At 46.4% G+C, this 22611-nt stretch overlaps 1 protein-coding gene across 1 annotated transcript; it reads right to left on the reverse strand.

Moving 5' to 3' along the window:
* Nucleotides 1-666: 666 nt before the first annotated feature.
* On the reverse strand, nt 667-7910 carry LOC311598747 (procathepsin L). The gene is made up of 8 exons (XM_084784079.1): nt 7754-7910; nt 6712-6848; nt 5875-5997; nt 5616-5759; nt 4172-4396; nt 3807-3969; nt 2167-2272; nt 667-1064 (listed from the first exon to the last, which is right to left on the reverse strand). The coding sequence occupies exons 2-8, from the start codon at nt 6835-6837 to the stop codon at nt 962-964; spliced, it is 990 nt and encodes a 329-aa protein (XP_084640205.1). The 5' UTR covers nt 6838-6848; nt 7754-7910; the 3' UTR covers nt 667-961.
* Between the last annotated feature and the right edge of the window lie 14701 nt (nt 7911-22611).

Below are 22611 nucleotides of genomic sequence, written 5' to 3' on the forward strand. Positions count from 1 at the left end.
GGCGTGGTGGCGCACCAGCACTCGGGAGGCAGAGGCAGGTGGATCTGTGAGTTCAAGGCCAGCCTGGTCTACAAAGTGAGTCCAGGACAGCCAAGGCTACACGGAGAAACCCTGTCTCAAAAAACCAAAACCAAAAACAAAACAAAACAAAAAACCAAACAAACAAGCTTGAGACTGGGTAAAACAGTAATTATGTATCACTTAAAACCAGTGGGGCTGGCAAGATGGCTCAGTGGTAAAAGGCGCTTGTGGCCAAGCCTGACAACCTGATCTAGGACCAACTTGTATTTTCTCTCTTTTGGTTTTTCCAGACAGGGTTTCTCTGTGTAGCCTTGGCTATCCTGGGCTTGCTTTGTAGACCAGGCTGGCCTTGAACTCACTGTGATCCACCCTACCTCTGCCTCCCAGAGTGCTGGGATTAAAGTATGCGCCACCAGGCTATGCTATATCTGCCATGTACACCCCCTCTCCCCCCCAAAAAAACAATGTTCTCATAAGCTAAATTCACTTATACATGCCCTATCCAATAGGAAGCTGAGGTAAAATCTACATACTCTTAAAAGCAGAAGGCTCCAGAACACACCTTTTTCCTGTGGTAGGGCAACACCTCAAGCCAGTCTTTAGTCCCAAACATTTGTCAACAATCACACAAATGTCCTACCTATACACACTGAACAAAAATTTTATTTTTCAAAGGTAAAGAAAGCATTATACATCCTTTATAAAACACATATTCCAGACTCAGAATTAGGCAATGAATGTTCAATATTATAAAGCTGTTTTTAACAGGAGTTTTAAGTAGTGGTAACAATTAACCTATGTAAAAATGTCATAGAATTCAAATCATGACTTGGATCTTCAATGATTCAAGTACCATGGTCTCAGTCAATAGGGGTTTGGTCAGTTTTAAGATAAATTCCTTTGCTTGTAGTGTCCATACGTCCTTAATTATCACTGTCCATCAAGCCATGCTTGGGTAGCTGGCCGCAGTGGCCAGTCCACAGTGGTTGTTCTTGTTCCTGGCTATTTTGATGTAGCCTTCCATACCCCATTCTTGTCCCCAGCTGAAAGAGATTCAAGGAAATATGAGAATGGGTTTATAATTAATACTTAAAACCAGGACTGCACTGACCTCAGTGCTGTCAGATCTACTCAAAACACACAGAGGCACATTCACCCTTTAACCATGGGAACTGGAAGTTGACGCTGGTGCCTTCCTGTAGCTCCTCTTTTGGTTTCTCACTGGAGAAACTGGAGCTCATAGCCCCCACTGCCCTGAACTGGGACTATAGCTTTGTGTTTCCAGTACATGGCTTTTATGTGATTGTCAGAGACCCAAAATAGGTCCTCATGACTGAATTGGGAAGTATTTTATCCACTGAGTGACAGCCCCAGCCCCTCACTTATTTTGAGATTAACAGGCTTTTGTGTAGCCACGGTTCACAGGCGTCACCAACTCTCTAAGTACATAACCTTTCATTCTTGACCCTCCTACCTCCAGTGTTGGGATGTAGGCACGCGCCAGCACTCTAGGCTGTATGTGGAGCTGGGGGGCTTGAACCCAGAGTTCTGCATATTCTGGGCAAGCACTTTACTAACTGGGCCACAGCCATAGCATCCTCTTTAACTTTTAAGAGAAAAGTGAGGCGAATTGGGATTTCAATAGAACACTATGTCTGCACATTCTGTTATGCTACATTTCAATGAGGTATTTAGTTGTGAAAATTAATCTTGACAGGCCTTAAGGCTTTTGAGAGCTGATGGAAAAATACAGATAACACAGGAAGATACACAAGCTATAATTTCTGTTGGCTATCTCTTGTTGGAAACCCAGGTGGAAATTCAATGTTACAAATACAGATAAGTCTCTCTAATAAGCTTATTTCAAAAAAAATTTTTTTTGTTGTCTTTTCCAGACAGGGTTTTTCTATGTGGCCTTGGCTGTCCTAGACCAGGCTGGCCTCATGAACTCACAGCGATCCACCAGCACTCTGGGGTTAAAGGACCACCAGGCCCAGTTTCTAGTCGAGACTCTTAATCCTTCATGCTAAATGAGAAAGGCTTCCAGGATTTAAACATTTAAATACCTGTGGCCTTGCATCTAAGTATTGATTCCACCTAAAGAACTTTCTTTCGAGTTAAAATATAACACTTAGAGTCTTTTACCTGTTTTTGACAAGCCAATATTCACCGTCTTCATCAACTCCATAGCCAACCACCAGAACTCCATGGTCGAGGTCCTGGCTGCTACAGTTGGGTTCATAGTAGGTGCCTGGCAGAGTTAAATGACACTGAGTGAGAGGTTCCAGTCACCACAGGACAGAGATCCACCCCAGTCCCACAATCATACTATCTCAAAATTCTGTTATGTCACAGATCCCAAATTCTGTAGAAGACACCAGTAAACAAAACAGAGTGGCCATGTTGAGTACAGTGGTGTACACCTTAATCTCAGCACTTGGGAGGCAGACAGTTCTTTTTGAGTTCAAGACCAGCCTAGACCACATAGAATTCTAGGCCAGCCAAGATGACAACAGTGAAATCCAAGCTGCTCTCCAATTTGCTTTGTAGCCAAGGATGGGCTTAAGCTGATCCTCCTGCCTCTGCCTCCTGAGTGTTGAGACTGTAGGAGTGAACCACCGTGTCTGGTTCATGTGGGGCTGAGCCCGGAAGCAGGGCTTGGAATATGCGAGGGAAATACTATCAACTGGGCTATATCCTCACTCCTCTCATTTAAAAAAACAAAAAACAAACAAACAAACAAAAAAACAAATCTAGGTCAGGTGTGGTGGCACATGCCTTCAATACCAGAACTTGGAAGGCAGAGAGGCAGGAAGGTCTCTTGAGTTCGAGGCCAACCTGGTCTACAAAGCAAGTCCAGAACAGCCCAAGGCTTACACAGAGAAACCCTGTCTGAAACAAACAAACAAAAAACGAAAACAAACAAAAGTATTGTTTTAAAGCCTATGGTAAAGCCGGGTGTGATGGCGCAACACCTTTTATCCCAGCACTCAGGAGGCAGATGCAGGTGGATTGCTGTGAGTTCGAGGCCAACCTGAACTACAAAGCGAGCCCAGGACAGCTAAAGCTAACACAGAGACTGTGTCTAGAGAAAGAGAGAGAGAGAGAGAGAGAGAGAGAAAGCCAGCCTATGGTGATGGGCTCTATCTAGCTGGTATGCCAATAAGCATAATCCTGGCTACTCGTAAATTTAAAGAAAAGGCTCACTGTTTGGCAAAGGTCCTTCTTCCTCCCCATTTTTCCCTACAACTGAACCACGGGTTCTTTGAAGTCTTCATTATGACAGTAAAAAACTGTTCTGGAAAAAGATCCAGCTGCTAGAGAAGAGTTAGGCAAACTAGGATCTAGAGTAATTCACAGTACTTAAAAAATAATATTCCAGATGCTGAGATGGCTCAGCAGGTAAAGGTGCTTGTTAACAAGGCTCAGGGCCTGAGTTTGATTCTGGGACCACACAGTGGAAAGAAATGACTCCTACAATTTTTCCTCCAGTCTCCAAATGCATGCACAGCACAGACACATTGGTACCACGCAAATAAATGCATTAAAATATTAAAAAGAGGAGCATGCTGCAGAGATGGCTCAGTGGCTAAGTGTATTTACTGCTCTGGCAGGGAATCTGAGTTTAGTTCAAGAACTCATATTCAGTGGCTTTCAAGTGCCTTTTAGTCCGGCTCCAAGGGATCTGATGACGCAGGACTCTGAATGCGCCTGCGTGCACACCCCTCCCTTCAACATAATTCAATTATCGCCAAAGTCAGGGTGGCACTAACCGCGACAATTACCTGAGCTATAGAACTGGATAGATGGATGGCTTGCATCCATAGCGACAGAAATAGGCCCCACGGTTGCCACAGCCTTCATGAGGGCCTTCTCGTTCTGAAGGATGTCCACGAATCCTGTGTCATTAGCCACAGCAAGCTCGGGTTTGTACTTACAGGATCCATCCTTTGGAAGTTAAAGGAGAGACTTGATTACAACCTTCTAGAACCTTCTAGAAGAAAATAGGCAGCGCCTTACAGCTCACAGTGCACCATCCCTTGAAACAGAATGCTGTTAAGTTACCCATTAACATACAAACTCTGAAACCACTCTGCTAATGTTCCCGCTTCTGAAAAGGACGCTGGGATGAAACAAGCCAATTACTTACCTTTGCTTCATAGGGATAGGAGTCCTCTGATTCCAGACCTCCATTCTCCTTGATGTACTGGAAAGCGTAGTCCATCAGGCCGCCATTGCAGCCCTGATTGCCTTGATCACGAGAACAGTCAACAAGGTTCTGTTCACTCAATGAGACCAGTTTGCCAGTCTTAAGAAACATCTGCCCTTCTAGGCACCCAGTTGCGCTAAAAGCCCAACAAGAACCACACTGGCCCTAAAGAGAGAAAAAGGTGAGTGGTTTATAAGTCAAAGACTGCATTTTGTAGATGCATACTTTTTTGCTGTCTTTTTTCCCTAGGTTTTTCAAGACAGGGTTTCTCTGTGTAACAGCCCTTGGCTGTCCTAGACTGGACTTCTAGACCAGGCCGGCCTTGAATTCAGATGTCCACCTCCCTCTGCCTATGGAGTGCTGTCTGATGAAAGGCCCGTGTCACCAACATCTGGCTATTTGCATACATATAAAAAAAACAACCAGCAAACAGGAACCTGGGTGGGGCAATGTTATGCCCACAATCCACTTGGTGTATGAAGGCAAGAGGATTCTGGGTTTGAAGCCAGGCTGGGCTATAGTGAGACCCTGTTTCATTCACCCTCCCGAACACGTAATATACCAAGGAGCAGACTTCAAGACTACAGCACAGAGGACAGAGAGTCTCAGGAGGCCTGGCCCCTCCCAGTGGAGCGGCCACCAGTTTGAGGATGCTGGTGGAAGGGAAACATCTTTAGTGACGCTGCCACTGTTGAGTCGCCTTTGCTCTGGTGGGTGGATCGCTATGTCATACCTAAGCCCATGGCGGGATGTGCTACAAAAAAAAAAAAAAAAAAAAGACAGGAGGGTGGGGTAGAGACTTGTTGGGGGTGATGGTGCATGTGTGTTGTGTGGGTCAGAGGGATGTCAGGGACTGAGTATATAAAACTGTCAAGGAGTAATTATAACAAACTTGCACGCCACACACACTACATTACAGGAAAGCAAACTCCAGTTCCTTCATGGCTTTGCTGTGGGAGACGGGAGGTATTAACCAGGCACGGTCACACCTGATTCTATTGTAGGGAAGGGTTAGGCCACCAGAGTTTTCTGAGACAGGCTCTCTCACTTTTTGTTTGTTTGAGACAGAGTTTCTTTGTGTAGCCTTGACTGTCCTGGACTAGCTTTGTAGACCAGGCTGGGCTCGAACTCACAGCGATCCATCTGCCTCTGCCTCCTGGGACTAAAGGCGTGCGCCACCACCGCCCAGCAGTTTCTCTTTTACCTGGGACTCACGGATTCAGCTAGGCTGGTGAGCCAGTAAGGCCCTGGAACCTGTCTCACGTCCTACGCCCTGGCACTGACACACGTCCTCCCTCCCCACCTCTCTTCCAGGTGGACTCTAGGGATCGAATTCAAGTCCTCCGGCTTGTACGAACGTGACCTCTCCCAGCTCTCCTCATACCTGGTTCTTCACAGGAGTCACGCAACCTTTTTCTCTCCAGTCCACAGACTTGGGCACCTTAAACAGAGGCTCCTGAAATATCTTCCCCTTCCTGCGCTTCTGGTGCTGGTAGCCATTCATCACCTGCCTGAACTCATCATGGGTCTTCCGGGAAATTGGGAGGAAAAAAAGGAAAAAAAAAAAAGGGTTGCAAGGTGAGGTACTTTTGTGAGAAGAAAGTGGAGGAGAAGGGACAGGGTTCGCCTCCCGCTGCACACACCATGTCGCCGTAGGCGTTCATCTTCATGGTGAAGCCATGCTTCCCGCTGCTGTACTCCCCGTTGTGCAGCTGGATCATCCTCATGTTCTTCTCCCACACGGCTCTCCTCCATTCCTCCTCATTCTAGAAGCCAACGCGGAACATGCCTTTAACCCCAGCACTCAGGGATAGGGCTGGAGAGACGGCTCCCTGTTAAGACCACCTGCGCTTGTGGAGGAGCCAGGTTTAATTCTCAGCACCCAAGTTGAGTCAAACCTTCCTAACTCCAGTTCCAGGATGCACATAATGCCCAGACATAAGTGCAAGCAAAACTTATATATAGTATACATTATATATATAACATATATATAAACTTATCTATCTATATATGTATATAAAACATATACTATATATAATTTTTTTTCAAAAATCCAACATATTTGGACCTACTGGAATAGGGATAGCTCCACCCTCCAACACACAAAGGGATATTTGTGCTCTACTGTGTTTACAACGGGTGTGTGAAGGGGCTATTCCTGTATAAGCCTGCTTCTGGAGGCTACTCTCTGGTTACTCTCTTTGGCTTGAGCACCCCTCCAACCCAATAAAGAAAGAAAAGAAAAAGCTGGGTGGTGGTGGCCCATTAATAATGCCAGTACGTGGAGTCAGAGACTGGTGGATCTCTGTGAGTTCAAGGCCAGACTAGTCTATAGAGCAAGTAGCAAAGCAGCCACGGCCACGGTGAGAAGAAGCCTGTCTGGAAAAACAAAGCAAAACAAAAAAAACACCAACGGAAACCAACCATTTCCAAGGGCAAAGAGGACCATTCTCTCTAGACAATGTATAAACATCACAAACCGTGCCATACAGTCTTCTGTGTGTTGACTTCCACTGGTGCCATTGTGTAGAAAATGTCTGATCAAATTTTGGAGTGGCTAAGGCTGTTCCCAAGCAGAGGGCTGCCAGGAGAAGTAAAAGATTCATGGTTCAAACACCTAGGGAAGGGAAAGAGGACATGAGGCTATGTCAGAAGCCTTTTTTGCTTTAAGGGCAGAGTCTCACGTAGTTCAAACTGGCTTTAAACTTTTACTTGGCCTCATCTCTCAAGTGTAGGCACTACGGTCATGAGCCATCAGCCCAGCAGCAAACCAGTTCATTTAAATAGTTAAAAACCACTTTGTGAGAGTAGAAACATCTTTAAAGGTGTGGGTGTGAGTGGAGAAAAACAAGCCAGAAATATTTGAATGTTGCTGGGTTCAGCTATTGAAACGAAAACAGCCTAGCAGGCAAGTGACATAGAAACTAAGATAGGGTAAGCCTTTTTCCATTATTGAGAGTCCTGAGTCTCCCGATATTGCACGCCCCAGAATCTTAAGGGGACATCTAGAGCCAGGTCATTTACTGACAATATTAGGTGACCCCAAGTGTGTATACAGGAATCCCCTGAGACAGTGAAGTAAGTAATGCACAGCTGCAGACGGTCCGGACTGGCTTTCCAGAACGGAAGGCTCAGGGCGATGCCTCCCCTAGGCGATCCTAGTTCGCGTTAGGGGCCAAACTGGGCCGGGCCAGGGGCTTGGCGTGTTCCGCCCTCGCAGCCACCGCCTACGAGTGTTATGGCGGCACAGGGAGCCCTGGGCCCCGTGACCGGCTTGCAGGAGTCGGGTTGCCTCTTCGGGTCCCGGCAGGCGAGGAATCACGTGGCCTGACTACGACCCTGCTCCGCAACACGGGCTGGTGACTCCGGGAAGGCCGAGGGACGTCCCCTGGAGGTCCTGCCCATCCTGGGGTCCCCAGTCCGGGTTGCAGATGCTGTGGCTCCCCGTTCCTTTCCTAGTAGGAGCAGCGTTCGGGCCCGGGGTTGGAGTGAGGGCGGGCGGAGGGGGTGGCGTCCACTCACCTGAGGCGGCCAGAGGCAAACACGAATCCTACGAACTCGATTCCCCCGGGTCGCCGAGGTCCGGGAATCTGCCGGAGCAGCGCGGGGCTTCAAGCTTTAAAGCCTCCCAGGCTGCGGCCCCGGCAGGGCCCGCCCCCGCCTCCTCACTGGCTGCGCCTGCCTTAGGGCGGAGCCTACGGGACTCCAGGCGCGTGACGCGGCGGGTCCAAACCTGCCCGGTTGCGGTGATCCGCAGGGGGAGGGTCGGCGTCGGGTGCTGCCTTGGCTCAGTAAAACAGCTTAGGAAAAAAGGCCTGCGGCGCACTTTCCTCCCGGATCCTACTTTTCCTTTAGCCTCAAAAGTTGTGGATCCAAATCTGCAGGGTATAGAGTTTGTATAATCCCGTGGTTTCTGCTTAACTCACGACAAAGCAGGGTCAACGTGGAAGAAGACAGAGGCGAGGGCAGCCGCCTCTCCAGGGTCCCGACCCGCTTCCTTAAAATTTAGAAATAAGATGAGACCATGAGTAGGGCGGTGGCGGAGCACGCCTTCCATCCCAGTACTCAGGAGGCAAAGGATGGATGTGAGTTCGAGGCCAGCCTGGTCTACAAAGCGAGTCCAGGGCATCCAAAGCTACACAGAGAAACCCTGTTTCGGAAGGAGAAAAAAAAAGATGAGACCATGGTCGGCACGTGGCTTCTCCCAATGCTGCCTTACCTATTCACGGATTGTTCCTTAGGAGCCTTTCTCCTCTTAAACCTTCTAGAAATTATTTTCGTGATAGGCAGGGTTGGGGTGGCAGTGTGGAGTGGAGGCTTAAATAAAAAAAAGTGGGTGAGGACCATGGAAGCTGGTTTTCCCTTCCTGCATTATAAATTGTTTTCTTTAGTCTTAAAATTCTTCTGGAATTTTATGAATTCGCTGGGAGTGTGTGTGTGTGTGTGTGTGTGTGTGTGTGTGTGTGTGTGTGTGTGTGTGTGTTTGAGATGGAGTTATAGGGTTTCACTATGTAGACCAGGCTGGATTTAAACTCACCGAGATACTCCTGTCTCTACCTCTCAAGTGCTGGGATTAAAGGCGTGCACCATTGCTCTTGCACAAGACAGCTTGATGCTGTCCTCTTCAGTTCCGTCTCCCAGCTTCCTTCGCTTTTGGAGGAGTGATATTTAATATGAAGGCTATAGTTGTGTAGCTTGAAGAAATTATTTGGATAAAAGGAAACATCCACAGACATAGGTAAGATTTAAGAAAAATAGTTCAGAAAAGTAATAATTTTAGTCACATAAGATTTTTTTTTTCCATCTAGAACAGTCAAAGTAGGCTACACAGAGAAACCCTGTCTCCAAAAACAAAAAAATATATATATATTTTTTTTCTATTGGCTATTCTGTTTAGAGTTTGGTTAATTTCAAAATGTGATTTTTTTTTTTTGCAATGTCTTTTTTTTTTCCCCTCTTCAAGACAAGGTTTCTCTGTGTAGCCTTGGCTATCCTGGACTCACTTTGTAAACCAGGCCTCGAACTCAGAGATCCACCTCCCTCTGCCTCTCTAGTGCTGGGATTAAAGGCATGTGCCACCACACCCTGCTACAATTTTTTTATAATAAAGTTTAAAATATTTTCTGTAGCCAGGTGCAGTGGTGGCAGCCTGGTCTACAAAGTGAGTCCAGGACAGCCAAGGCAACACAGAGAAACCCTGTCTTGAAGAAACCAAAAACAAACAAACAAAAAACCATCTAAATAAATAAATAAAATAAAATATTTTCTGAGTTTTTTTTTTTTTTTAAGTAATTTAAGCCAGGTATGATGGTGCACATCTTTAATCCCAGCACTTGGGAGGCAGAGGCAGAGGCAGAGGCAGAGGCAGAGGCAGAGGCAGAAGCAGAGACAGGCAGATGGATGTGAGTTCCAGGCCAGCCTGGTCTACAAAGTGAGTCCAGGACAGGCAAGACTGCACAGAGAAACTCTGTCTCAAAAAACCAAACAAAATAAAACAAAACAAAACAAATTAAAAAGTCATATTCAGGGCTTGGTGAGGTTGCTCACGGTTAAGGCTGCCTGAAGTCAAGCTAAAGACCTACGTTCAATCTCAGACACCTATATGGTGAAAAAAGATCAAAAAGTTGTTTTCGGGCCTCCATACCTGATGTTGGCACCTGCACACCTACACAATATTCTGCTTTTGTTGTTTCCGTTGTTTTGTTTTGTTTTTCAAGACTATGTTTCTCTGTGTAACAACCCTGGCTGTCCGGGACTCGCTTTGTAGACCAGGCTGGCCTCAAACTCATAGAGATCCAGCTGCCTCTGCCTCCAAGTGCTGGGATTAAAGGCGTGCTTTCCCATCGCCAACCCTACCAACAATGTTTTAAAATGTCAAACTTTTTATTAAACTTTTTATACACATCCTTTACTTTAAAGAAGCTATAATCTCTCAACCATAATTAGACTTAGAAGTTTAGATGATTAACAAAAAGAATTTCCTACTCCCAAATTAATGATTTTTTAAAAATTATTAATTTTGTTAATTTTTACTTTTTAAATTTTTATTTATTTATTATTTATACAGTGGTTTACATGTACATCTGCAGGCAAGAAGACGGCATCAGGTTACATTATAGATGGTTGTGAGCCACCATGTAGTTGCTAGGAATTGAACTCAGGACCTCGGGAAGAGCAGTCAGTGCTCTTAACCTCTGAGACATCTCTCTAGTCCTTTTTTGGTTTTGTTTTGTTTGTTTTTTGTTTTGGTTTTTTTTTTTTTTTTTTTTGAGACAGAGTTTCTCTGTGTACTAGCCTTGGCTGACCTTGAACTCAGAGATCCACCTGTCTCTGCCTCCTGAGTGCTGGGATTAAAAGTATGTACCACCATGCCTGGCTATTATTTTTATTTTTATTTATTTATTTGTTTGTTATTCGAGACAGAGTCTCTTTGTGTTAGCCTTGGCTGTCCTGGACTTGCTTTGTGGACCAGGCTGGCCTCGAACTCACAACAATCCGCCTGCCTCTGCCTCCCGAGTGCTGGGATTAAAGGCGTGCGCCACCCCGCCCTGCATATTATTTTTATTTTTAATAGCCAGTTGGTAGTGGCACACACCTTTAATCCCAGAAGCAGGTGGATCCCTGTGAATTCTAGGCCAGCCAAAGGCTACAAAGAAACCTTGTCGCAAAAGACAAAAAAAAAAAAAAAATTTTTTTTTTTTTTTTATCCCTTTCGGTGGCAATAATCACGGGTTTCAAAGCCGTCGTTCACGGATAGGAATAAGGACCCAACTGTGCGGTGAGGTAGGGGGAGCAGATTTAGAACTTGCTATAGCAAGGTGACAATGACAGAGAAGAACGTGATACTTTGGGATGTAGGTGGGGACCCACTTGGGTATGCCCTGACTGACTGGAGGCTGGAGGAGAAGGAGAAATGGAGCATCTTTGTGACGGACTTGGGGGCTTGAGTTTGGAGAATAAGCCTGGTGTTCTCCTGTTAGTCCAGGCTGGGGGAAAGAAAAAAAAAAATGAAGTCATTAGCTGTTGAGTAAGTTGTCTATTCAGAGCTATTCACCCAGGCAATTGTTTCTTTTCTTCTGTGGGTCAGAGTTCTGTGGCTGCTTAGTTGTTCCATTGTGTTTATTTACTTAGCCTATCACAAGCAATCTGAGTTATTTTAACACGTGGGTTTTACAGCTGCCTTAGGGCCATGGCTCCCAAGATTGCACAGAGTGGAAAAACCTGCCTCTCCTTCAAGCTTTGCGCCTTGAGCAACAGCCTGGCAGCAGAGTCCTACAGAAGGCATCTCCTCGCCTTTTGGGGTGTGATGTGGTTGCACTGGAGAAAGCATCAGGTCATTTTATGGTTTCCAAATCTAAACTTAAGGCGAAGAATAGCCAGCATAGGAGACGTGGGGGAGAGAGACGCTAAGTAGGCGTGGAGGTCACTACTGTTCTAAGCCAGTGTCTGTTCATAACTACCTGTAGCCTCTTAGTGCACTTAGAAATACCACACACAGCCGGGCAGTGGTGGCGCACGCCTTTAATCCCAGCACTCGGGAGGCAGAAGCAGGTGGATCACTGTGAGTTCGAGGCCAGCCTGGACTACAAAGTGAGTCCAGGACAGCCAAAGCTACACAGAGAGACCCTGTCTCGAAAAACTAAAAAAAAAAAAAAAGGAACACAAAACCATTACTAATAGTACAAATGTAAGTACATCAACATGCTAATGCTTTAACCCACTGGGCACTTTTTTTATTTCTATACCTTTGCAAAGTAGTCTTGATGAATGCTAATTATGAGGACAGTCATGTTTTCGTTGTGTGGCTAAGCCTTGCCTCCATCTTTGATAAAATGCAGTTGGCTGACTAACCCAACTCTAACACATTCAATGCAGTGATAGGCAAGACAGTAATGCCAAACTAATATCAGTCCCCAAGGTAACCAACCCTCAAAAACTTTAAAATTCACAAAGCCAAGAACTACTTTTTAAAAACACTACACAGAGCTGGGCAGTGGTGGCACACGCCTTCAATCCCAGCACTCAGGAGGCAGAGACAGGTGGATCTTTGTGAGTTCGAGGCCAGCCTGGTCTACAAAGACAGTCCAGGACAGCCAAGGCTACATAAAGAAACCCTGTCTCGAAAAACCAAACCAAACCAAACCAAACCAAACCAAACAAACAAACAAACAAAATCACTATCCAGACTGGGCATGTAGCTCAGTTGGTAGAGTGTTTGCCTAGCATGCTTGGAGCCTGGATTTCATCCTGAGCACTGCATGATCCACCATGGTGGTAGGTACATGCCTGGAATCTCAGCTCTTGGGGGCTGGAGGCAGGAGAATGAGGCATTCAATGTCATCTCCTGTTACCTAGGGAGTTCAAGGCCAGCCTGGGACACAAGAGAAAAGGAGAATGAAGGACACACTGTGCAGTTGTTGCCCTCATACACTGGGAACTGGGAGTCTGAGCTGGTCTCACTGGGCTGAAAACGGGGAGTCAGCAACCCATGCTGCTTCTTCGCTGGCCCAGCTGCAGGCCACTCTAATCTCTGTGATAACACGGCCTTTTCCTATCTGTGCACTATCTTTCTCTTTGTCCACCACAGACAGAGTGATTGTGTCTGAGGCTTCCACGGGTAATCATTCATCAGGGACAATATCTCCTTCCTAGGATCCTTAACCACATGTGCAAAGACTTTGGCTGCAGAAGATAAGTTTCTGGTTCCAGTAATTAACCACTCACATCTTTGGCAATTAGGTTCCCTCTGTCACATGGGACTTAAGTAAAAGTCTCCTCCCTCCTTCTGTCTCTCCCTCTCTTCCTCGAAGGGGCCTCTGGTGTCTCAGACTGGCCTCTAGCTCCAGATGGAGCAGAGGGTACTCTTGCACTGACCTTCTTGCCTCTAACACCAAGTGCCTGGATGATAGGCATGTGCCATCATGCTTGGGTTACGTGGCATTAGACACCCAGCCCTAGGCTTCACGCATGCTAGGCAAGCACTCTACCAAACGTAATCCTAGCCCCAGGGTCAGTCTTTGGATAAACTTGGAAAACACTCTGTGCTCCCTATTCGTTGAGGCTGCTTAACTTGGACTCTTAAGTCCCAGGCTCTGTACTGTCACTTCTTTCTTTCTTTCTTTCTTTCTTTTTTTTTTTTTGTTGTTGTTTTTTTTTGTTTTGTTTTTTTCATTTTCAGAGACAGGGTTTCTCTGTGTAACAGCCCTGGCTGTTCTGGACTCACTTTGTAGACCAGGTAGGCCTTGAACTCAAAGATCCCACCTGTCTCTGCCTCCCCGAGTGCTGGGATTGAAGGCGTGCACCACCACGCCTGTCTGCTGTCACTTCTTTGTCCCAACTAAGTCTCAGATCTGTGCCTCGTGTACTTTATTACATTCATCTTTTCCTTGCAGTGTCTGACCCGCTGTTTTGAAAATAATTTTTTTATGTGTGTATGTGCATGCACACACGTGTGTGTGCCTATATGCCCACAAGCCATGCACTGCATGTGGGTGTCAGAGGAAAACTGCAAAAGCTGTGTCTCTTGCTCCACCACGTGGGTTCTGGGAATTAAACTCCGTTTGCTGGGGTTCATAATGCCTGCTGATACCCACTGACCCATCTCATACCAAGCCGTTGGCCCAGTGTTTTAAGTACGTCTCAAAACCCCTACCCAAAAATTCTTGCTATGACCTTTACTCTTTGCACAAACCATCCATCCCATGATCTCTGCCTATGAAAACAGTGCTCACCCAGCCCCTTTTATGCAGTGTTTCCAGTTTAGACTTGAGCATCTCTTTATTACAATAGACTTAATTAATAAATCATTTCCTTATTCACCAAGGACTTGCACTGCCTGCCCCCCCCCCCTTCCCCATTTCCTTGTGTCTCATTATGGCTCATGGTAAAGACAGTGAGGAGCTTTGTACTCTGACAGTCAGGTGCGCGCACACCTGACCTGGGTTGTTTCAGGGGAAGAGCAGTCACCACCTGTGAGAACCTGGCACTATGGAAATAAAAGCATGGCTTGAAGAGACTCTTGCTGTGGTAGTGCTCAGTCAGGTGATGTCACAGCCGAGCAACACCGAAGCTTCAGGCACAGTCCTGAGCACTTGACACATACTCCTGTCATTCTTGGAACAACGGTGGCTCTCAAACTCCCTGGGGGAAGCAGATAGTTGGAACCCACCCCTGGATCTTCTTGCTCAGTAGGTTTGGGACAGAGCTCCAGAATTTGCTTTTGTGTGTGTGTAGGTGCATGTGTGTACTATGTGTGTATCCGCAGGCTTTGGGGCTTTTGCTGTCAGCCTTCCTGCCAGCCCTCATCACATGCTTAGCAGACTGAACTCTGGATGCTGCAGGGCACCCGGAGAAGTAGGATGTGATTTCTGGAGCCGTAGGAAGTAAGGCTTAGACTCCTCTGGGCCAGTCTCTTGACTTTGATGTAGATGCCAGCTCACCTGGTGTCATCCCGGAAGGAGGAAAAGGCAGGTGAGGCATGCACAAAGTATGCTGTCTGGGCTGACGGCTAAACCTTCCGGCCCCACCAGACTCCAGGAGGGCATTTTGCTCTGTGCCTCCTGGGTGTGGCTGGGAGACAAAAGCTCTGCATCTTCCTAGGATGGATCAAGCTCAGGCTTTTAAGCCTAATTAGGTACCATGCTTGAATGACAATCTCAGACACACACACACACACACACACACACACACACACACACACACACACTTAAAAAAAAAAGCTTTGGGCATCTTGCTAAGCCACTATCTCCTGGTGCCGCCCGCAGCCTCCCCACAACAGCTGCTGCTCCCTAAATAGGTTTTAGACCCATGACTGTGGCTTAAGTAGGTGCATCTGAGCTTCACCCTGAAGTCTACACATTCTAACCAAGAAGCCATGTCTTTAAAGAACCAATCTCTTTCTGAATAAGGACGCTATTGTCTCCTGGGGTTCACTGCTAAGATGCTAGCTGAAATGCAACAGAAGAGTTCAGTGTAAAATACACACTCTGACCCAAGCAAGCATCACCAGCGGCCAAGGTCTGGGTTGGGCATTTCCAGGTTCTTGGTGCCATTTATTTATTTGTTTGTCTGTTTATAATAACTTCATTTGCTTGTTTGTTTTTTCTTGTTGTTGCTGTAAGTGTGCACAGCATGTGACACTATATGCACGTGGAAGTCGGAGGACACTTTGTGAGAGTTGGGTTTCTTCTATCATGTGGGTCCCAGGAATTGAACTCAGGTCATCAGGCTTTGTTTTATTTTATTTTATTTATTTATTTTTATGGGGTCTCAAGGAATGAGGGGGCTGGTTACTAAGATATGTAATCTGGGTAGTTCTCTCTCTCTCTCTCTCTCTCTCTCTCTCTCTCTCTCTCTCTCTCTCTCTCCCTCTCTCTCTTTGGGTTTTTCAAGACAGGGTTTCTCTGTGTAGCCTTGGCTGTCCTAGATTCACTTTGTAGACCAGGCTGGCCACGAACTCAGAGTGCTTCTGCCTCCCAAGTGCTGGGATTAAAGGCAAGCACCACCATGCCTGGCCCATTTTCTGGTTTTTTGAGATAGGGATTCTTTGTGCAGCCTCTGCCTCCCCCACTGCATGTGCCACAACCACAAAGCTTTTTTCTTTATTTTTCTTTTCTTTCTTTCTTTATTTTAATTTTAATTTAATTTTTAAAAAAGATTTATTTATTCATTTATTGTATATGAGGGCTTTATCTGCAGAAGAGGACATCAGATCACATTATAGATGGCATGAGCCACTATGTGGTTGCTGGGAATTGAACTCAGGACGTCTCGAAGAGCTGTCAGTGCTCTTACCCACTGAGCCACCTCTCCAGCCCTATTTTTATTTTTTTACAGTCTCCCTGTTTTAGCTTTGGCTGGCCTGGAACTCACTATGTAGATCAGGCTAACCTTGCATTTATAGAGATTTTCCTCGGGGGTGGGGCTAAAGGTATGTGCTACAGTGTCCAGGAAGTCATTCTCTAGTTTAATTGACAGATTGGAGTCACATAACCTTTACTGTGAATGTTCCTTCCTATAGTGTGGCTGACTTGAACCATATGCACAGGCAATTGTGCATAGGCATGATGGTAAATAGGAGATTCTCCCTAAAAGTCCACTGGAAGACACAGTGTCAGCCTGGATTGGTGGCCCCTTTACTATTCAGTCTCAGATATAACTGTTTGTATAGAAATTGTCCGCACTTGATGGTTGTCAAGGGGAGAAGAAACTTATTCCATTTTTGGAGCAGGGAGTACATGCACAGGTGGGGTACTTGGTTGCTAGGTACATTGTTAGAAAAGAGGTGTCTGTGCATTGAGTGCACAGAAGGGTATGTGTCTAGCCCAAGCCAGGTGGAATCTCAGGCTACTAAGCTCTTCTCTGTGTTTGTCTGCCTCAGAAGGCATTGTGTTTATAGATCCTCTGCCAAGATGCTGCTCACTCCCCACTCCCCCCCCCCCCCAATAAGCAAATTGAGATGACAGCAGGAGGAGGTCTCCTGGTTTGTAACCTTGCCCCAGGGTGATGTAGGGAGCCTTGGTGTCTGGCTGTTCATCCTGTTCAGTGTCTTCTTGGCCAGCAATCTAGGTTTTCTGTTTAGGGAGCAATAATCACACAGGTGGGTATTCTCAGGCTAATTAGCCTGTATGCTAGGGTAATGACCCTGTGTTCCATAAGGGCAGCCAAGCCTCTGCACAGCTCCCCTGCCCCCACCCCCATACACTCTCCTTGCTTTGAAACAAGCTCCATCTGGAATGTTGCTGCTGTGGCTCTTAGTGGCCTCGTTAAAGGAGAGTCATATCCAGGGAGCAGAAAGAAAGCCAGCAGGAGGTCTCGGCAGGTAAAAAGGCCAGTGGTGGTGTCTTGTGTCTATAATCTCAGTGCTGGGGACTCAGGAGGGTCCCTAGTTTACTGGCTAGCCTACATAGCCTAATGGATGAGCTCTAGTTCAGCAACAGACTGTCTCAAAAAGTAAGGTGGAGCCAAGCAAGATAGCATATGCCATCCCAGCAGGCGGATCTCTGAGTTCAAGGCCAGCCTGGTCTACAAAGTGAGTTCAGGATGGCCAAGGCTACATAGAGAAACCCTGTCTTGAAAAAACAAAAACCAAAATTAAAAAAAAAAAAAGAAAGTAAAGTGGAGAGAGTAACTGAGGAGCAGCGTGATATCAACCTCTCACCTGTAACTCTCCAGTGCACATATTCATGCACACACAAACATATACACACATTCTGCACACACAGGAAGACGCAACGAGAAGTTCTAAGCTTCCTAGGAATATTTCAAAGGTTCCAAAGGACATGAGAAAGCCAGGATTTATGTGTTCTGGGATCATGGGTTTCCAGAGTCCACTTGAAACCCACTGAGTTCTGGAGTCGTGTCCCAGGATGTCCAAGAAAATGTGCTCAGCTTGCCTACAGTTCCTCTCCCAGCCTAAGAGATGTCACCCCATAATGCTATTTAGCGTCTGGCTATCACAGATGAGAGCCCAGAGTGTGAGCTTCTGTGCAGAGATAGCTGCAAGAGGTGATGATGGTGATGATGATGATGATGATGATGATGATGATGATGATGACGACGACGACTATTACTACTACTACACGATTAGTGACGTGTGCATGTATGTGCACCACATTCATGCCTAGTGCCAGAGGAGGCCAGAAGAAGGCACCAGAACCGCTGGAACTGGAGTTACGGAGAACTGTGAGCCACTGTGTGGGTGCTTAGAATTGAACCCAGGTCCTCTGGAAGAGCAAGCAGTGCTCTTAACTGCTGAACTGCCTGACTGGTCAACCCACACAACTGCACCAACTATTTCTTTGCAATGAGTCTGTTAAGAGCTCCTACTGCTTCTGTCTCCTGAACACAAGGAGGATGTGCTCATACAAAACTACTGAATGCCTGCAAATTGGGTTAGGATGCCTGTGAGGTACATTTACATGATGATTTATAACAGTAACAACATTGCAGCGATAAAGTAATAACATAATTTTATGCTTGTGGGTCACAACTGTATTAAAGGGTTGCAGCATTAGGAAGGCTGAGACCCACTGGTATACAAGGATGCATGCTTTTGAATAATAATAACTCTCTCTGGGCATCAATTTTTCTATTTATAAAATATAAAAGAAAGGCACTGAGCCCAGTGTTCTCCTTGGACCTTTGTGGGATTGCACATACGACTGTCTCATTAGGCTATATTGAGATATGGTTTACATACAACAAAATTCACCAATTTTAAGTGTATATTTCAATAAGTTTGAAATACATAAAAATTATACACAGGTGTATAACTATTACAGTCACACTAAGGAACATCTCTACTCCAAAAAAGTTCCTCCTCCACACCTGGCTTCAACCCATTTGCTCTCCATCCCTCTACCTTTGCTTTCTTACCTCATTATATTAAATTTTTGTTTCGTTTTGTTTTCGAGACAGCATTTCTCTATATAATAGTCCTGGCTGTCCTGGAACTCGCTTTGTAGACCAGGCTGTCCTCGAACTCACAGAGATCTGCCTGCCTCTGCCTCCTGAGTGCTGGAGTTAAAGGCCTGTGCCACGACGCCCAGCTCCAGACCATATGTGTATATATATTTGTATATGTGTTCATATGTGTGTTCATACATGTGCTTGTGAAGGTGAGAAGTTAATATCAGATTTCTTCCTTTATCATACTTTATCACATTGTGTAAGATGGGGTTTCTACAAAGAGCCCAGAGCTTGTCCTTTGCAGGGATGGCTGGCCAGTGGGCTCTTGTGATCTTCCTCTTCCCACACCCCTTTGGGAGGATTGCAGACACACATGGCCACCCCTAGTACTTTTTACATGGTTGCTAGAGAAATGAACCCAAATAGCCACTACTGTACAGAAAGCACTTTATTAATGGGGCCATTTCTCTAGGCTTCCATGCATACGGCGTCGAGTGTATGTGTGGGTTGTTTTTTATTAGGTTGTTGGTTGGTTTTTCGAGACAGGGTTTCTCTGGGTAGCCTTCGCTGTCCTGAAACTTGCTCTGTAGACCAAGCTGGCCTCGAACTCACAGAGATCCACCTGCCTGTGCCTCCCAAGTGCTGGGATTAAAGGCGTGCGCCACCACGGCCTGGCTGTGCCCTGTGTGTGTAAATGCTTACAGAGTTGAGAAGAGGACATTGGATTCCATGAAGCTAGCGTTACAGGCTGGTATGAGCCTCCCACCGTGATTTCTGGGAACTGAACTGAGGTCCTCTCAAAGGGCAGCAAATACTCCTAACCATTGGAACTATCTTTTGAGCCCCAGCTTTGCTCGAGATTTCGTACAGCCATGCATAATGACACATGTCTGAAATTCCAGCACTTAGGAGTGGAGGCAGAAGGATCATGAGTTCAAGAGCACCTTAATCTGTATATCAAGCTCAAGACTAGTATTGGTGCAGGGCGTGGTGGTGCACGCCTTTAATCCCAGCACTCGGGAGGCAGAGGCAGGCGGATCTCTGTGAGTTCAAGGCCAGCCTGGTCTACAAAGCCAGTCCAGGACAGCCAAGGCTACACACCAGCCTAGGCACCAGCCAAGGACAATACGTGCAGTAAACTTCGAACCCCTACCCAGATCTAGCCAATAGACAGGACATTCTCCACGATTGAATGGAGAGTGGGGTCTGACTTTCACACGAACTCTGGTGCCCCATATTTGACCATGTCCCCTGGATGGGGAGGCCTGGTGGCACTCAGAGGAAGGACAGCAGGCTACCAAGAAGAGACTTGATACCCTATGAGCATATACAGGGGGATGAGGTCCCCCTCAGTCAGTCATAGGGGAGGGGAATAAGGGGAAAATGGGAGGGAGGGAGGAATGGGAGGATACAAGGGATGGGATAACAATTGAGATGTAATATGAATAAATTAATAAAATGTATTTTTAAAAGAGGAGAGCTGGGCAATGGTGGCACACGCTTTTAATCCCAGCACTCCGGAGGCAGAGGCAGGTGGATTCCTGAGTTCAAGGCCAGCCTGGTCTACAGTGTGAGTCTGGGACAGCCAAGGTTACACAGAGAAACCTTGTCTCGCCGGAGTGGGGCAGGAGAGAGTGAGAGAACATCATAGGAGCAGACATGTTCAGCATCTATCTTTTGCCACATCTCCCATTTAGCATGATGTTTCTGAGATCTATGTGGTATCAGTAGCTTATTACTTCCTATTGTCTTGTATTTCTTTTTTTTTTCAAGACAGTGTTTCTCTGTGTAGCCTTAGCTATCCTGGACTCACTTTGTATACCAGGCTGGCCTCGAACTCACAGTGAGATCTGCCTGCCTCTGCCTCCCGAGTGCTGGGATTAAAAGCATGTGCCACTGCTGGTGTTTTTGTATATCTTAAAAAAACAAGACTGAGGCTGGGCATGGTGGTGAACACCTTTAATCCCAGCAAAGGCAGGTGGATCACTGTGAGTTCAAGGCTAGCCTGGTCTACAAAGGGAGTCCAGGACAACTAAGGCTACACAGAGAAACCCTATCTTGAAGAAGCAAAACAAAACAAAAAACAAGACTGTTCATATTCTTTGTGCATTTTCAATTGGGTCATTGATCACACGATAAATGTATTTTTAAAAAAGATTTATTAAGTTATTATGTATATAGTGTTTTTGCTTGCATATACAACTGCACTCCAGAAGAGGGCACCAGATCTCATTGTAGATGATTGTGATCCACCATGTGGTTGCTGGGAATTGAACTCAGGACCTCTGGAAGAACAGCCAGTGCTCTTAACCTCTGAGTCATCTCTCCAGCCCATAAATGTATTTTGTTTGCTTGTTTTTCGAGACAGGGATTCTCTGTATAGCCTTGGCTGTCCTGGACTCCCTTTGTAGACCAGGCTGGCCTCGAACTCACAGCGATCCACCTGCTTCTGCCTCCCGAGTGCTGGGATTAAAGCCATGCACCACCACCGCTTGGCCCATAAATGTATTTTTAAAGTAAGTTTATTTTTTAAAGTCAGTGAGTAATATGAAAGTTAGTTTTAGTTTTCTATGGTTTCCTGGCATACTTTTCCACCCAGTGCCTGAGTATGGTGGGAAGGGGTTATTTCTTCCCCTGTTGCAAGTGCTTGGCTCCTTCTAATCCACAAGTTGCTTGGGGGTGCACACTCTCTTGTGCTCCCCTGTTCTGAATCTCTCCAGTGACAAGAGAAGCAGGGTCCTTGGAGCCAGGGGTGGGCGAGGACCAAGCAAATACTTCAACCTCTGTTCCTTGTCTCTTATCCCTGTGTGTTTACTCAGTTGAAGTTATAGGCTCCGGCCCCAGCTGTTGTTATCTTTGTCTGGGGACACTGGGACCAGACACCCAACTTGGTCAGCAGACCAAAGAACTCTGACCTCACTGTGATCTGCTTCTTGAACTCTGGACACTTGGAGGGCAGCAGCTTTCCAATTCGTAGTGAGGAGAGCACACTGGGCAGGTCTGTGGAACAGGAAACCTGCTGAGATAGGGAAGAAGGTCTTTCCATCCTTGTTCAGCACCGTGGCCGCCTGCCTCCTATTTCTCCTCTTTTTTTTTTTTCTTTTTTTCCTTTTTTCTTTTGGTTTTTTGAGACAGGGTCTCTCTGTGTTAGCCTTGGCTGTCCTGGACTCACTTTGTAGACCAGGCTGGCCTCGAACTCACAGTGATCCACCCGCCTCTGCCTCCCAAGTGCTGGGATTAAAGGCGTGCGCCACCACGCCCGGCGCTATTTCTCCTCTTTCTCAGGCTGGTACTAAGAGGTACTAGAGAGACTCTTCTGTCACTGAGAGCCTTCCCTGGGAAATCTTCTAGCCCTACAGGGCTAAGCTGAAATGTGTAATCGGTGTGGCATTCACTTCGGGTATTTTCCCAAGCAAGAAGCTGCTATGTACCATCTAGCCTAGGTGCCCAGCCACCAAGCACAGGATGTCAGACAGACAGACATCTTGTCTTCAGGACAGGCAACTGGCTCCACACTAAGGACACGGAACTTGTGTGTAAACTGGTGTGCTCCTGTTTACGTCCTATAGGAAGCTTGAGTTATTCCTCGGGAACATGAGAACAGGTTGATGTCTGTCTATCTGCCTGCCTGTCTATTTTTGAGACAAGGCCTCGTGGAGCCTAGGCTGGCCTTGAACTTGTTATATGCCTGAGAACAGCCTCATTCTTCTCATCCTCTGCTTCCAGCTCCCACATGCTGGGTTGACAGGCGTACGTCACCCACCGTCCTAGTTCACGCACTACTGAGAATGGAGCCCAGGGTCCTGTTGATGCTTAGGCAAGCACGCGACTGACTGAATCGTATCTCCAGCCCTATGAAACAGATCAGTGCTGCTGTCTTGGTTTTCTTTCTGTCGTTCTTCAATCAAGCACAAGAAAGAAATGAAAAGGGCATCAGGCAGTGAGGAAGACTTTGAAATTAGGATAATTTG

Source organism: Acomys minous, assembly GCF_964271855.1.
Source record: "Acomys minous genome assembly, chromosome: 5".
Lineage (NCBI taxonomy): Eukaryota > Metazoa > Chordata > Mammalia > Rodentia > Muridae > Acomys > Acomys minous.